The 15,673-nt window shown below is 28.9% G+C and overlaps 1 protein-coding gene across 1 annotated transcript in view; it reads left to right on the top strand.

Annotated features, from left to right (window-relative positions):
- Window positions 1–14,139, top strand: part of LOC111632756 (vesicle-associated membrane protein-associated protein B-like) — a 35,470-nt gene extending 21,331 nt beyond the window's left edge. The window contains exons 4-6 of the mRNA XM_023377280.1: window positions 7,488–7,562; window positions 10,776–10,862; window positions 12,093–14,139. Of these exons, the coding sequence (XP_023233048.1) occupies window positions 7,488–7,562; window positions 10,776–10,862; window positions 12,093–12,362 (432 nt within the window). The 3' untranslated portion in view covers window positions 12,363–14,139. The remainder of the gene's footprint in view (window positions 1–7,487; window positions 7,563–10,775; window positions 10,863–12,092) is intronic.
- The last annotated feature ends 1,534 nt before the right edge of the window (window positions 14,140–15,673 follow it).

Raw genomic sequence — 15,673 nt, 5'->3', positions numbered from 1 at the left:
CAACAATACTTGGTCTACCAGATGAGAAAATTTGATATTTAAATTTGTCTTTATAACTATTAATTTAATGTTTTATCATTTTAGTGTAAAATTTGGCAAGAAAATGATGTATGTAAATTATCTTCATGAGTTAAGACAGGTACTGATTGAAGCAAACTGCCAAATAACAACATGTGAAATCACTAAGAGATTAAATTTGTCAAATTGAACTGTTTATGATTACTTGAAACAAATTGTTTAAAGCTTGATATATGGGTTCCACACATTCTTAAAGAGAGATGCTCTCTTTGGTGGTATTTTAAGGAAATTTTTTTTTGCACTTTTACCAGACAATTTAACAATTGATTTGAAAGTGTACTGCCACCGAGTAAACAAATTGAGTAATATCATCAAACAGAAAAGGTGGCCAGAATTGATCAACAAAACAGCTGTAGTGTTTTACCACAATAATGTCAAATTTCACACAAGTTTGGTAACTTGTCAGAAAAACTGTTATAACTTAGATTGGACATGCTATCACACCAACCATATTTGCCAGATCAAGCACATTCATATTATTACTTGTTCTGGTCTATACAAATGTTTTTTAACTGTAAGACATTTACTTGAAACGACAATGTCAAAAATCACTTGGATCAGGTTTTTGTAAGTAACAATCAAAACTTTTATGAATGTGAAATCATGCTACTACCAGAAACGATGACAACAGGTATTTGACTAAAATGGTCTATATATAATTCAATGAAATATTTATTTATTAAATAAAAATATTGTGGTTTTTTTCCACGGAAAAAAAAATTAAATTACTTTCTGAAGAACCCAATAGTAGTATCAATTATCTAAAAACTAAGTATAAAAATCAATTCTAGAGTACTATGTTCAGAAATTATAGTGTTTTGCATAATACAATTTTTGATGATTTTCTGTAGGCTATTGAGATGTCTCATTATTTTATTAATTTCACTATATATATTTTTTTATTATTTGTAATTCAAAGTTTCATCACAACATAGAATGAAAACAAAGACTGCTTTTAATAAATTAAACAATTTTCTATGAATTAATCTTTAATTAAATTTGTGTGTTAATTTTTTTTACTTTGTAGTAGAATTAAAATTAATATTTTTAGCTTATTTAAAATATCTTTTTATTATTTTTTTCCTACAAAGTATGAAAGTATTTTGTTCAAATAATTGATTCTCTACTGTATCTTCAATTTTGTTAATTTTTAGATGAATTTTTTGACTCTTAATGCACATGCTAGATCATTTTGATCTATTAGTAATGTTTCAACAAATCTTACTTTATATAAAATAGGTTTAATGATAATTACTATATTTACTCAAATGTAAAGTGCACATTTTTCAGGTTTTTGCATCATTGAAAATAGGTATGTGTTTGATTTTGATGTAATACATCATAATTAGCAAACTCTAATGTCATATGTTTTATTTCTGTCACTAATTACATTGTCATTTCAATGATTTTTATTAGACCAATAACTTATTAGTAAATTAGTAACTTATTAGAAAATATTTACTCCCCTTATTCACAATATAGACTATTCATAACAAAAATGTCATGACTGTTTACCCCAGTAGCTGCCATTTCTATTTTTTTGTTTTTTATCATGGTGGGAAAAAGTTATGATGATGCTAATTTAAGTATTTTATATACAGGGTGAACTAAAAGTAGGTAGAAATTGAATAGTATTTATTTTTTTTATGGTATGTTATAATTTTTTTATTAATTATTATTACTGTATACATAAAATTTAATATAATTATATATGTAATTTAAAATAAACGCTATCGTTTACTGTCTACCTACTTTTGGTTTGCCCTGTATATAGAGTAAATATGGAGCTAGTAGTCAAGCAGAACTAGGTTGTTAGTCAATAAAAACTGGGAGAGGCCAACTGAGCTTTTTCCATTTTTAGCATCAGGGATTTGTGGAAATGACTGGCAGGCCTCCAAGTGGTGAGGTGGAAGGATGGCAGCAATATGACTACAAGTGCTGGAATTTGGTGGTGATCTCCAGCAGTTACTGGTTGTCACTGTGTGTGATTCATGTTATGGATTGCAGGTAGAGGAATCTGGAAAGGCCATAAAGCTCATAGTATAAATACATATAGCAAGTCCTTACTTAACATTCTCAATTGATTTTGGAAACTTCAGTGTTAAGTGAAACATTGTATAGCAAAACCATTTCAACTTCAGGCTAAATGATTTATATAACACTAGCTTTTGCCCGCGGCTTCGCTTGCGTTAAGAAGTATTATTAAAAGAGAGCACGAAACAAACATGCACCATCACCAACAATAGGGACGACAGTACATTCTTCAACTTCTCCATTAACGTTCAGATTTTCTTTAGCCATTTTAAAAAAGTCTAACCGACAAAACCTATACTTAAACCAAACGAAAACAAAACAAATGCCAAATACAAAGCAGAGTCTATAACCAAAACTACTAAACCGAAACAAAGCAAATGCAATCCAAAATATGCCAAGAAAAGAACAGCCAAAATCGTCAAATATAATCCGCTAGAAATATTTAGGTATAGTATGTACTATTAGATACGGCGGCCACTCATCATCGGGTATATGTAACTCAGTGAAAACACAACGATAGCGCGTTTTAAAATACTACTAACGCCATCTATTGTCAACATTTAGAACTAAAAATTATTTTGTTCGTCTTAATTTATTCGTTCCATTAGGTACTGATAGGTTCAAACTAATACATTTACATCCTCCATCATCCCTTATTTTATCCCCATGGGGGTTGAATTTATCAAAATCCTATTTAAGCGGACGTCTTCATCATAGTAGCTCCAATCTTTAATTTCAGTTCAATCAGTCGAAAATCTAAGAAGATTTATACAAACTTTCATCCCCTATTTTATCCCCTTAGGGGTGGAATTTATCAAAATCCTTTCTTAGGGGATGCCTACGTCATAGTAGCTTTATGCATGCAAAGTCTCAGCCCTATTGGTTTAAAATTGACAAAGTTTCATACAAACTTTCATCCCCTATTTTATCCCCTTGGGGGTAGAATTGATCAAAATCCTTTCTTAGCGGATGCCTACGTCATAACATCTACCTGCATGCCAAATTTCAGTCCAATCCGTCCAGTGGTTTGGACTGTGCGTTGATAGATCACTATGTCAGTCACCTTCGAGTTATATATATTTAGATATACTTAGAATAATAATAACTGACTTATATCATATTTGCAACCTCTAATATTTAATTTCCACCTCATAGAATCAATTTTACTGTTTATAAAGAAAATTTGATGATAAATCGGTAATGTACTACACCGGGTTAAAGTAAACAAAAAACAACGTACCAGGAACCTGTTTCCGGTGTGCTTCTCGGTAAAACGAAGTGTTACAAACGTTTTCGAACTTGTAAGTTCATCTTCAGGTAACAGATATCTAAGCGAATGCCATTCAAATTCAATTCAAATAAGAACACCATTAAGAATTCTATCGTACGTATCGATGGCGTCATTGACCCCTTTGCTGGTTGTAAATTATTGTAAGTTCTTGTCTACGAGCACCTGCCATGCAGTTGACAGGGTGATTTTGTCTTTGTTGTTAATACATGTATTAACAACACTGTAATACATGTATTAACAACACTGTAATACATGTATTACATATGTTGTAATACATGTATTAACGTTGTTTTTTGTTTAATTTGATGATAATTTAAATGATTTCAAATGTATTTTTCTTAGATGAAGATACAATGATAAGGTGACCAATCATCCTCCTTTAGGGAGGACAGTCCTCCCTTGAAAAGTGTCCTCCTACATGTCCTCCTTTTTCATATTTGAAGACTAATCTGTAAATCTCCGTATTCGATCAATGCCAAACTGATTCGTTGCATGTTATGTGATATGACATGTTTGTATTTAACATGACGATTCATCGAGGCTCTGTACAGTGCAATGAGATGCAATTATGAGACGCATGCTCTTCGCATGGGAGACCTTGAAGACCTTAAGAGAGAGAGCACACAAATGGCTTTGTTTACTTCTTATCGAAACACGACATGGCACCTATGCATGCAGTAGAGATTATTATAGTGTATTATTGCTGCAATGAATAAAATGTTTATTTACGATATTTTTTCTTCAATTTATTAGTGTCCTCCTTTTCACTGTAAAAGAAGTTGGTCACCTTAACAATGAAACAACATTAAGTGAGGACTTTCTGTATGTATGTATGTATGTATATATTTCCAGTGCAATTGTTTCTAAAGTTTTTTCGTGACTGGGAAAAAATGTCATGATTTTAAGAAAAAAATTATATATATAGTATATAAAATAGATTAATGTGTGATTGCTGTAATGTCATTGAGTGAAATGCTCTCTGATGCCATTCTCTGTTAGACATGTTGTTGCATGCAATATTCAATTCGTAACACTTAATACTTTTATGAGTTTGGCCAAATAATAATTTTACAAAAATCCCATAAGAGTTATAAGAATCTGCATTTAAAACACTTGGTGTAAGAAACAGAAAATTCTTTATCTCATAAATGGCCTGTGCAATCAGTTCAGATTTGTTAATATTTGCAGGATTCATTATTTGCTGTAGAGAGCAATAATATAGTAGTGACTTAGTTTTTGTTACTTAGGTTTATTACAGAAAAATGATTCTAGGGCCAAAAAATTGCATCAGTCCTTTTCCATCATTCTGGTTCAACTATTCAGAATCTAAACATTTAATAGTTGAATATTTGGTTGGAGATAAAATGCCAAATGATGCAATAAAATTAGGATAGAAAATGAATTTCATTATATAAAGATTTTTTGTAGATGATACCATGTTCAAACAAGCCATGTTAAGTATTCACAAAAAAAAAATGAAAATGCCATAAAACATGCTCTCATTGTACAGTGTGTCTAGAGATGTCAACTCTCTTGTGTGTATCAACAAAATACTGTATAACCAATAAACACTTTATTTTTATAAATGTTAATGACACTGCTTCAATTAATTTGTATTATTTTTCTGAGAATTAATATTCTGTTCTTTGGGGTTTTTTTATTTCTATTGACTACCTATTATTTACATTTTATTTTTTTTTTAATATGAATATGCTTGTGTTTGAAACTAAAGACAAAGATTGCATTTTACAAATTTTTACAGATGGTATCTGGTAACATATTGTAAGCATCAATGTAATTCATGGCAGTTAATATATTAAGTTTACTTTAAATGAAGAATTAAAATAATAATGAAATTAAAGCAGTAGCTCTAGAATTTGATTTATTGTAAAAATATCAATGTGAAAAAATTGATAAATTATTTTTCTGTACAAAATATTTATATTTAATACAATCAGTCTTCTCAGTATTCTACTAATTTACAGTGATTGCATATAGGAATGAGTCTTCATGCAACCTTAAAACAAGATTAAAATAAATTCATTTAAAAAACTACAGAATTGATAGGTTTGTAATAAAGTAATAGTTGTAGTTAGTTCAGAAAAGTTAGTAGAATTATTTTATTGCAATTCTTATTAAACAGTCACAATAGTGATGAATTTATACATAAAATAAATAGGTTAAGAAGTCATTACAAATAAAAAAAAATGTAATTTAGATTTTACTATCTTGTTTACCTTATGAAACATCTCTATACGTCAAGGTTATATACATAAAAACTAATATAGGACTATAGTTATTTATTAATAGATACTACCAAAAAATGAATTACTACATTTTTTAACTAAATCTTAATATGAATAATAATAGTGTATCTATAAATAAATAAATATATATATACTTTTACATGTTAGTTATTTTAATTAATATTATTCTCAATAAAGTATTTGTGAACAAACATAATTACTTTTTTTGTAATGTATTGTACAGTAGAGCCTCAAACTCGGCACTCGATAACCCGGCATTCCGGATAACTCGGTCACACTCTGGCAGGGCAAAAAAATCCTTAGTTAATTAATTTTCATTATAGACAGCTTTATGCCTCATAAAGTATTTTTCTGAGGTCTGTCTTATCAAGTAAATTACTGTACACAGTGTATTCATTAATTTTCATTTTCATGCAGTAAAGGCTCTATGCCTTCATAAAGGACATACTTTTCCTTTGTTTAAGGGTATTTGGGCAGTTTATTCTCTGTTGTATTCTCAAGCAAACAATACATACAAGTACAGTACAATATTTTCTGAGGAAACACGCATACTTATTTTTTTTTAACCCCATTTTCGATAACCCGGCATTTTCACAAACTCGGCCACCCTTCAGTCCATATTAGGCCGAGTTTTCGAGGCTCTACTGTACTAAAAATATGATTTGAAATTTATTATTATTATATAATAGTTTAGTGATGATAAAATATTATTTATAAAAATTTTTAAGGAAAAAAAACTTATTTTTATCATAATATAATTTGTATACAGTAGACCCCCATAACACGGTAGATACGTTCCAGTTTTTATGAATCCATTTTCTACGAGTCCTTAAATACATGAGCCAATCACAGCCTGGCACATATGCAGTTTACAGACTATGGCTATTTGAAAGGTTTTCTTCCAAAAACTTAATCGATTCTAGACTAATTCGACTCAACATTCCAAAATATGTATAATTTTTTGGGAATAATCCATATAAACTATGTTATAAACAAAAAATTGTAGGATTACTTACCAAGTATGCAAAGTTTGATGATGCCATTGCTTAAGCTTGTTTTCGTCGTTGAGCTTGCCATCAAATGGTGCTTGTGTGCTTCCTGATAAATTATTTTTTTTGTGAAAAATTTGCTGAATTTTGGAGACATCATTAATATAAATATAGTTTTTTTGGATGTTAAATAATAAATGGTTTTTTGTAGGTCCGCTGCTCGTTTAAACTCAACAGTTTGTACAATATCTGCTATTGGTCTAGATTTGACCAATCCTGTCGCAACACAAGTCGGCAATGACGTTTTACTGAATTATACAAGTTTTTTAGTGTGTTTGTACGAATACTGTCACAATTTTTTTTCGCTGTCATATAGGAATCTGAACTATATGAACACGTTTTATAGGGGTCTACTGTATTTTTGTTCTTATTTAACAATGATTTAAGTAGATTATTTCAAACTGTACCTATATATTTAGTATATAGGTATATAGCAAGTGCTTTGTATGCTAGTTTTAATTTTTTTAATGATATTTATCTTATTTTTATTTTTAAAGTAAAAATAAGATAGATATTAACTTTCAATTATATAAAATTTATTTATTTATTTTTTGCAATTTGCTTAAATTTTAATCTTATAAGTTTCTGAAAAATAAATTTGAATTATTGAAAATTAGTTCATATGAAGCATCTCTTCTTAGCAAATACAATTTTCTTAATGTATGAATAACTTCTAAAATAATAATAATAAATATAAATGTTAACAAATTTAAAATTTTTACATTTAACAGACATTGAATGTAAATGTTTTCTGTTAATTTGTTTCAGTGGCGAGATGCTAATCCCGAATCTCTAATGGACTCAAAATTACGCTGTGTATTTATTCCAGAAACTACAGCAGAGGTAAGTTTATTTTTTAATATTAATATGCATAAAAGCTGAATAGCCTTCTTGAAATAGTTTGCATTGAACTTTGTATTTTGGTTATATCTGATTGATCTTAGATATTTTGTTAGACATATAGAACAATAACTGAGCATATTGATTTCAAACTTATTTAAATACACACACTGACAAAAAAGTTTTGCACCAAGGAGGAGGCATTGGAATTGAATGAAACTTTAATAGTATGAATGTGATGATGATGATAAATGAATACAATATTATAGCAAAAGGACAATTTTTTGTGGAACAAAAGTACAATTTAAAGAAATCATTAGTAATAAGTAGGACCTCCTGTTGTATAGATACATGCATCAATATGATCAAGCATGGAAGCATACAGGCCCTGTTATACTATTCTGTGACAGATTTTTCAACTGCCATTCCAGATCTATCAGGCAATGGCAGTTGTAGATTGTCAAAATTGGCATCCCATTTGATCTCTCTAGTGCCTGATAAGTAACATAGTTGGAGACATTCCTGAAAAACTCTAGCTGTTTGTGGCTGAACATTATCTTGCTGAAAATTGCTGTTTATAAACCTTGCCATGAAAGATAGCATATAAGGAAGGGTACAGGATTTTTTGAATGTCTCTCTCTGCCATCAATGTCCCTCATATCTTCACTAGGATGACCAACTATCGTGTAAGATGACTTCGCAGATGAGTACACCAACAATGGAGCAATATGCTGCTCATTAGTAAAAGCAGGATTAAAGTGCTTAATAGTAATCTTCCAACACATTAACACAATGGTTATCCATTCCCAAACAGAACTGGAATTTGTTACAAAAGATGATAACTTTAAAAGATCCTATTAAAATTACATACTAATAATTTGATTAAAAAATATAAGTGTTATAAAATTGTGAAAAGCAAATATTGTGGCAATCAGTTGAAAATTTTTCTGAGCTTGTATAAATAAATAAAATAAATACATGCCCCTTGCTGCATTGTAAGATGGTCGCTGCCAGATATTGTTATCAGCTGTTTATTATAATCAAAACAGTCTTGAACAAACATGATTACAATAAGCTGCAACTACTGTAGTAGCAAACACCAGAACACTGCTTTATCACCCAGCTGTGCTAGCACAAGAAACTTGGTCACTTTTCAAATGTCTAATTATACCTTTCAGCATAGTAATATACATAGTTACCATCAAACTCATTTACACATTATGTTGATCCTGATTTCTGTCAAGATCTCTGATGGCAGCTGCTCTAGTTCTACAACTTAAATTATAAATTAGTTAGACATACATTCATTTTTTTATATATATAGATGCCTGTTCGTCCTTCATGCATTACCACACCGTTTATCCAATTGCCATGAAACTTTGGGAAGTTGTTTAATATACTCCCGTGAAGGTTTCTGGCATAGTACAACTGCCATGAAGCTTTGGGAAGTTTTTTAATATACTCCCATGAAGGTTTTTGGCATAGTACATTTATCCTACAATAGATGGCGTGCGTTTATACTGTGTGTTCAGTCGATTTCAAATTGTGAAGACCATTCCCCCTTCAAAAAAATATCTTTATATGTGCATTTGTGAACTGTTATTTATGATATTTGTAATAATTTTTGCTTAATCACTTTATTTCAACTATTTTTTGCTAATTATGTATTCGCTCAAACTTTGTTAAAACCTTAACTGTATCCCAAACAACAAGCGAAGTTGTGGGAGGAAATTTGCCTATTTTACCGATCCTGGGATCCCCCTTTTCCAAATTTTAATATCAACTCAAAATAATTTAAAAAGACAAATTTCAATAAAACGGTTTATTATCCAACTATCAGAAATTTCACAACATGCCGAGGAAGGAGCAATTAAATAATTAAAATTGCAAAGGATTAAAAAAAATATATAAAAGTGGGGAATATCGTACTTCTGACAATCGCTGCGAGTGTGGGCTAGATTTGGAGAATCCATGCTTCTTGCATGGACAACTGTATATGGCCAGCTCACATGTTGGAAAACCTGATTTATTCGTGTAAGCACCAGACGGAAAAACAAAAAATATCGTGTATCCACAAGCATTCCAATAAATTAATAGAATTGAAACGACAATTTGAAATGTTTTCCTGATGAAAATGAATAATAATAATATTATTATAATAACAAGTTTCAATAAAAATGATAAAATGTAAATTGAATTTTATCATAACGAGTTTGCTTGAATCTCTTTTCTTCTGAGATTGCAGCAATGCGTGATGGGTAAGCTAGTAATGAATAAAATATTCTTCCAACTCTTCACTTAATCTCAGTTTTATTATTTTATATTTTTCCTGAGTAAGTGATGTCATCTACTTAATCATGTCTAACACAACAGACTACACATGGTAGTTGAACTTAGTTTTTTTGTTTTTCTGGTTGGATGTGGGAAGTGTCACCCTTAACTAAACAAAATCTCCAAAATAAACATAACTAAATGAAAATAAGTAACAATAAACAAAAAAATCATGGTGTGATAAGTCTGCCAAATAACCAAAAAGTAGCTATAAAAGAATAGAACAATAAGGGAAAAAAGGACAAGAAGCTTTAGGAATGAAAATAAACATAAAGAGTAGACTTTTCCTTCACATCTGTGCAAAATTGCAAATGGCATTGTGTTGTGTTCAGCATAAAGCTGTAGTGTTTAATAGTCTGTATTCATGTGGAATATAAAAGAAAATGAAGATCAAGGACAGATCAAAGAATGGAGGAGGGTACATGGGGAAAATAGGTTTGAATTAAAAGTACCAGCAGTTAAACTTAACAAAACCATATTATATGGATAACCCAGGGACTGTTGACAACTTTGAATTAGTGAGGTTCTAATTAGCAAGATTTAACTGTATACTTCAGCAAATTAGCATTAATTTTTTAAAAATTCTGTAAGTGGACTAATCTTGAGAATAACATTTTAGATGGAATTTTATTTAGTTCTGAGCAATTTTGAATTTTACATTAATTTTTACAGGATCATCAAGAAAATACTGTATACATTGACTTTAAATGAGATCTTTAAGAATTTGTGATTTAAATTTTATTCTATTCTTAACTAAAAATAGTTAAGTCTCAAGATGTTTGAACTATCTTCATCTTATAATTCTCTTTTGTAGTAAATATTTACTTTTAATCTAAATATAGTAATATATTTTATATTATAAAGATACATATTTGATGTTTTCAGAACAATCTGGATAGTTCTCAAACACAAAGGGAAGAGAAACCAGCCACAGCTAAGGTAGCAAATGAACCAGCAAAATCATCACCCAAGGTAAATACTTAATCCAGTTATATTTTAAAAATTATATAACAAACCAATTTTATTTTATTTTAATGGTTTTATTAATTAAAAAGTGTACAGTAAAACCTGTGTAAACCAGTATTGCACAGTACCAAATATTTTTTCCAATTTGGCAGGTTTTCATTTTAAAGTAGTTTTTTAACATAAATTGCTTTGTTTCAAAGAATTTTACATGTTTATACAGGTTTCCACTTTATTCACATTCCATTTTGGGCATGTTTTACTGTATATAACAGCATTTTAAAAACACTACTAGAATTATTCAACTTTAAAAACTGAAATTTTATTCTTAAAAAATGATTTAATAATAATCATTTTTTAACTAAATTTGAACTGTATTTGTTGTTTAAAATAATTGACTGACTATTGAATTATGTCTCTGCAATTTTAAAATGCCTTTTGCTGTTTTTTAAATTAATTTTTAGGAGTATGATTTTTCATGTTTGTATATCATAAATTATTTATCATATCTCATTATTTATAATTTATTTTGTATACTAGTACATTCTATATATTAACAGGACTTATTATACTGGAATTATGGATGCAGATATTTAGTCTTACAGTTTAAAAATAATGTTCTTTATTAAGTTCACCTGAACACATACACTTCAAACATGTGTTTCGTACTTGTTCGTCCCTCCTCAGCAGGCCTTTAAACGACNATCATAATTGACTGAATTAGACAGACAGTTTTTATATACTGTGATCTTAAATTTAACAATGGCTAAACAAGAGCAGGTCTTGTACCTAGAACCTCAAACGGAGCTTCATTTTAGAGGTCCATTTACCGATGTAGTTACATCAAATTTGAAGTTGACTAATCCTACAGAACGCAGAGTTTGTTTTAAAGTGAAAACTACAGCACCTAAACGTTATTGCGTACGTCCTAATAGTGGAATAATAGAACCGAGACAAGCTGTAAATGTTGCTGTAATGCTTCAACCATTTGAGTATGATCCTAATGAAAAGAATAGGCACAAGTTTATGGTTCAGACAATGTTTGCTCCAGAAGGTGATATTAATCAAGAAACATTGTGGCGAGATGCTAATCCCGAATCTCTAATGGACTCAAAATTACGCTGTGTATTTATTCCAGAAACTACAGCAGAGAACAATCTGGATAGTTCTCAAACACAAAGGGAAGAGAAACCAGCCACAGCTAAGGTAGCAAATGAACCAGCAAAATCATCACCCAAGACTTCTGCTAACTTTGAAGTCGACTTAAGAAGGGCTGCTGAAGAAAACAAACGACTAAAAGAAGATATTGCCCAATTAAAACAAGAAAATTCACAATTGAAGGAAGAAGGACTGAGGTTGGGAATATCTAGAAATGCTGAACAGCAAAATCTTTCTCAAAGAGAAACCCAAATACAGATGGCTCAAAAGCCTCAATTATCATGGTTATATCTGGTTATTGTTATTTTTGCTTTCTTTCTTGGCTACATGTTTGCTAAATACTTTCTGTAGGCATTCCCAACTTTATTATCCTTTTCCTGTTACCCCTCCCACTCTGTTGGTCTCAATTAGAGTCTGCCTCCATTACTTACTGTCAGATCCTGGCTGTTTAAGCCTGAAGTTTGAGACAAGTTAGAATCAGCAAATAATACTTTGAAATTCAATTATTCAGGCTTTGATTACTTTGTGGATATGGGGAAAATTTTTCCTACATCTATGTACATTGTGTACATAGGAGAGCAGTGATGATACCTTTGTAATTGTTTTTTCTTAAGTCATTAATTTTTTCACCTAAAAGTTATTTGTAACATTGGTTTTGTCATATATCAAATAACTTTGTGATTAAAAGAAAATGCATAAACATAGTATATATACATGATGATGCTGGTCAAAGTTGCTAGATAGTTTGTGTCACTTGATTTAAGTTTTTATTATCTAGAGTGTTGGTATTGAAGTTTGTGTATGCATTTAGGCATGTTTCACATAAATGAATTTTCTCCCAAATTGTTCAATTAGAATGTATTATGAAAGATTCCTAAACATTTGACATAAAACAGTGCAACATGACCAATCCCCAAAGCTCTTATTGATAAGTGTTGATGTTTGAACTTTCTAGGAATTTGAAGTTTGAATAAGATATTTTGTATTTTTTAAGAAAAATTATGTTAAAAATGTTTTGAAGACAATATGTAGAATGTTGATGTGTGAACAGTTGAAGGAAATTGAACTGTTTTGATTCCTGTGTTTTGTGCAAATATTTTATATGTATGTGAGGAAAATAAACAGATCAACAGAGCAGAGAGGGAGTCTAAAAAAAATTGTATAGTTGCAAATATGTGGTAAGAAAAGTGAATTTTTGGTTAATGTTTCACAAATGCACAGAAGAAACAGAACTTTAAATATCAGACATCTCGTCATCAGATAGAAATTTGAGACATGCCTGTTCTAATAGAATGTATTTACTTTAGAATAGAAAATGATTGTTGTATAAAAAAAAACAAAAAAAAAAACCTAAAAAAGAATGACTGATTGTCCATTTTATTGAACTAAAAATGCTTTCTCTGTTTCAGTATTTTCATTCTTTTTTTTTTAAATGAAATAGTATTCTTGGGCTATGTAAAACATTCACATAAATGAACAAATATATGAAAAAAATCATCTTAAAAATTTAATATTAAAACAGGCAGCCAAATTCATCTAGCTGTAAACATTATAAATGGAAAAAATGATAGAATAACTTTCTGGTTAAAACTTTGAGTTTGTTAATTGAGTTACTGTCATTGATGACATGAAGAAATTGTATTATAAAAAATATTGGCATGTTTGGTGTAATTGACAAATGGTTTATTGTTGAGACCACATTACGTTGTAAAAAGATAAATTTTTGTTAAGTACCCTTGCAGTTATTAAATTTCAATATATTAAGAATATTTGTAATACAAACGGATAACTCTATGCCAAGAAATGATTTTTAGCTATTAGTCATTGTACATATAAATGTTTTTGTTTAATTTTTATTTAATTATATTCAAAATATTGGGATTGAACTCTGAATATTCAAATAACTTCTCAAAAACAACAAAATACATATATATAAAATGTAAAACCTAAAACTATACAAAGTATATCATAACTGTATTTGCTAGTTTTAACCATATCCTGCCCTCTATATATGTGGCAAAAAAAAAATGTAATAAGGAAAGCTAGAATAAAACTGAGTGAACTGTGGGAAAGTCAAAATAATGTTTGAAGTTTGAATTATGTTTGTTTCATTCCCCAATAAATATAATAATAATAATAGTACACTTTGTGTTCCTTGCATTTGAAAGTTTGATCCAGATTTTCTTTATTAATGAAAATTCGTACTAGCCAATTCCAGGATATGGTGACAAGGACAGTATTCTTTAATATATTATACAATGTTAAAATTTTGAGAGATGTGAATACTGAAATACAAAATATTTCAGAAAGACTAATTTGTATGAAAATAATAAATATTGAAAAAAAAATGTGTAAAAAAATTGACTGTGGGTATTTTAAAACAAGTGGTTCTAATTGGTTGTTAAGTAGGGATACATCCGTCCTTTTAATTTGCATGACATAAATTTATAGTTAATCTTTTAGTAATCATTTCCATCAGTAACCTGATACTTGAATTAGTGATTGAATTCATTGACTGTGAAGCAACATATAAAATGTTTCCACCCAAGTTACAAAGGAAAGTTGGGTAAGAGTATGCTTAATATATTTTTACTCTCTCAAATATTTATTTAAACATTAAATATGATTTTTATATGAAATAATTGTTATACAATGTTTAATAATTGATTAGTAAAATAACTCATCAAAAATAATTAGTTTTAAAAATATTCTTATCTTAACTGATTAATTAATAAAAGTACACAACCTGTTGATTGAGTGTGCAACTTTTTAAATGTAAATATGGCATTAAAATGTGATACACCTGTCATGAAAACTCGATTCTATATGTGTTCTTGAGTAAATTGTTATAATTAATTTTAGTTACTTTAAATTGATAAATTTAAAAGTGTAGTACACTTACATAAATTTTTAATCTCATTTCTTGAAATAGTAATGAAAAAGAAAGTTTACTATAGTAATACCATATGAGAGACTAATTTTTATAAGCTAATCCTTGCATTAGAATTTATAATCATTCTATGACAAAATATAAGAAAATAGATATCAAATTAATGAAAATATTAAAAGTATTTAGGAATTTTAGATTTACAAAATTTAATAAAATGTTTGCAATTAAGTTAGAGACAAAACAAGATTTATTATTACAGAAATAAAGAATTTTAATTGCATAATTCAATTATTTCCAAAAAAAAAGATAAAAATTTATTTTNAAATTTATTTTAATAAATTATATTATAATTATATTATTACAGTACTATTTTTAACTATCCAAAAAAAAAGTGTTTGAATAATATATTCAAATAACAGAATTTAAACATTTCATTAATATTTCAGTTTTAATTTTACTGAATTTGATATAATTTCTGTCAAAGATAGTGATTTAGTTGAAGATAAATATAAATTTAACTCGTGTTTTTATTTACTGTTACAGAATTACTAATCAAAATATTTAGCCTAAGTAGAATTTTGTTTTTAAAATGATTTTTTAATGTTCTCATAACTAGTTTCCAAAAAGTAAATCATAGTTCTTGATATAAACTTGATATTACACGTGCGTTAGTCGTTTTAGCGCGTGCGTAACGTTCCTTGAGTATTCTTAAATCTGTTTATAAATTTTGAATCATATACGTTCCGTTCCAAACGCGTTTGAATTCATAATT

This window comes from Centruroides sculpturatus, unplaced genomic scaffold (assembly GCF_000671375.1).
Source record: "Centruroides sculpturatus isolate CEXI.00-Female unplaced genomic scaffold, Cexi_2.0 scaffold239, whole genome shotgun sequence".
NCBI lineage: Eukaryota > Metazoa > Arthropoda > Arachnida > Scorpiones > Buthidae > Centruroides > Centruroides sculpturatus.
This window is presented reverse-complemented; position numbering and strand designations above follow the sequence as displayed.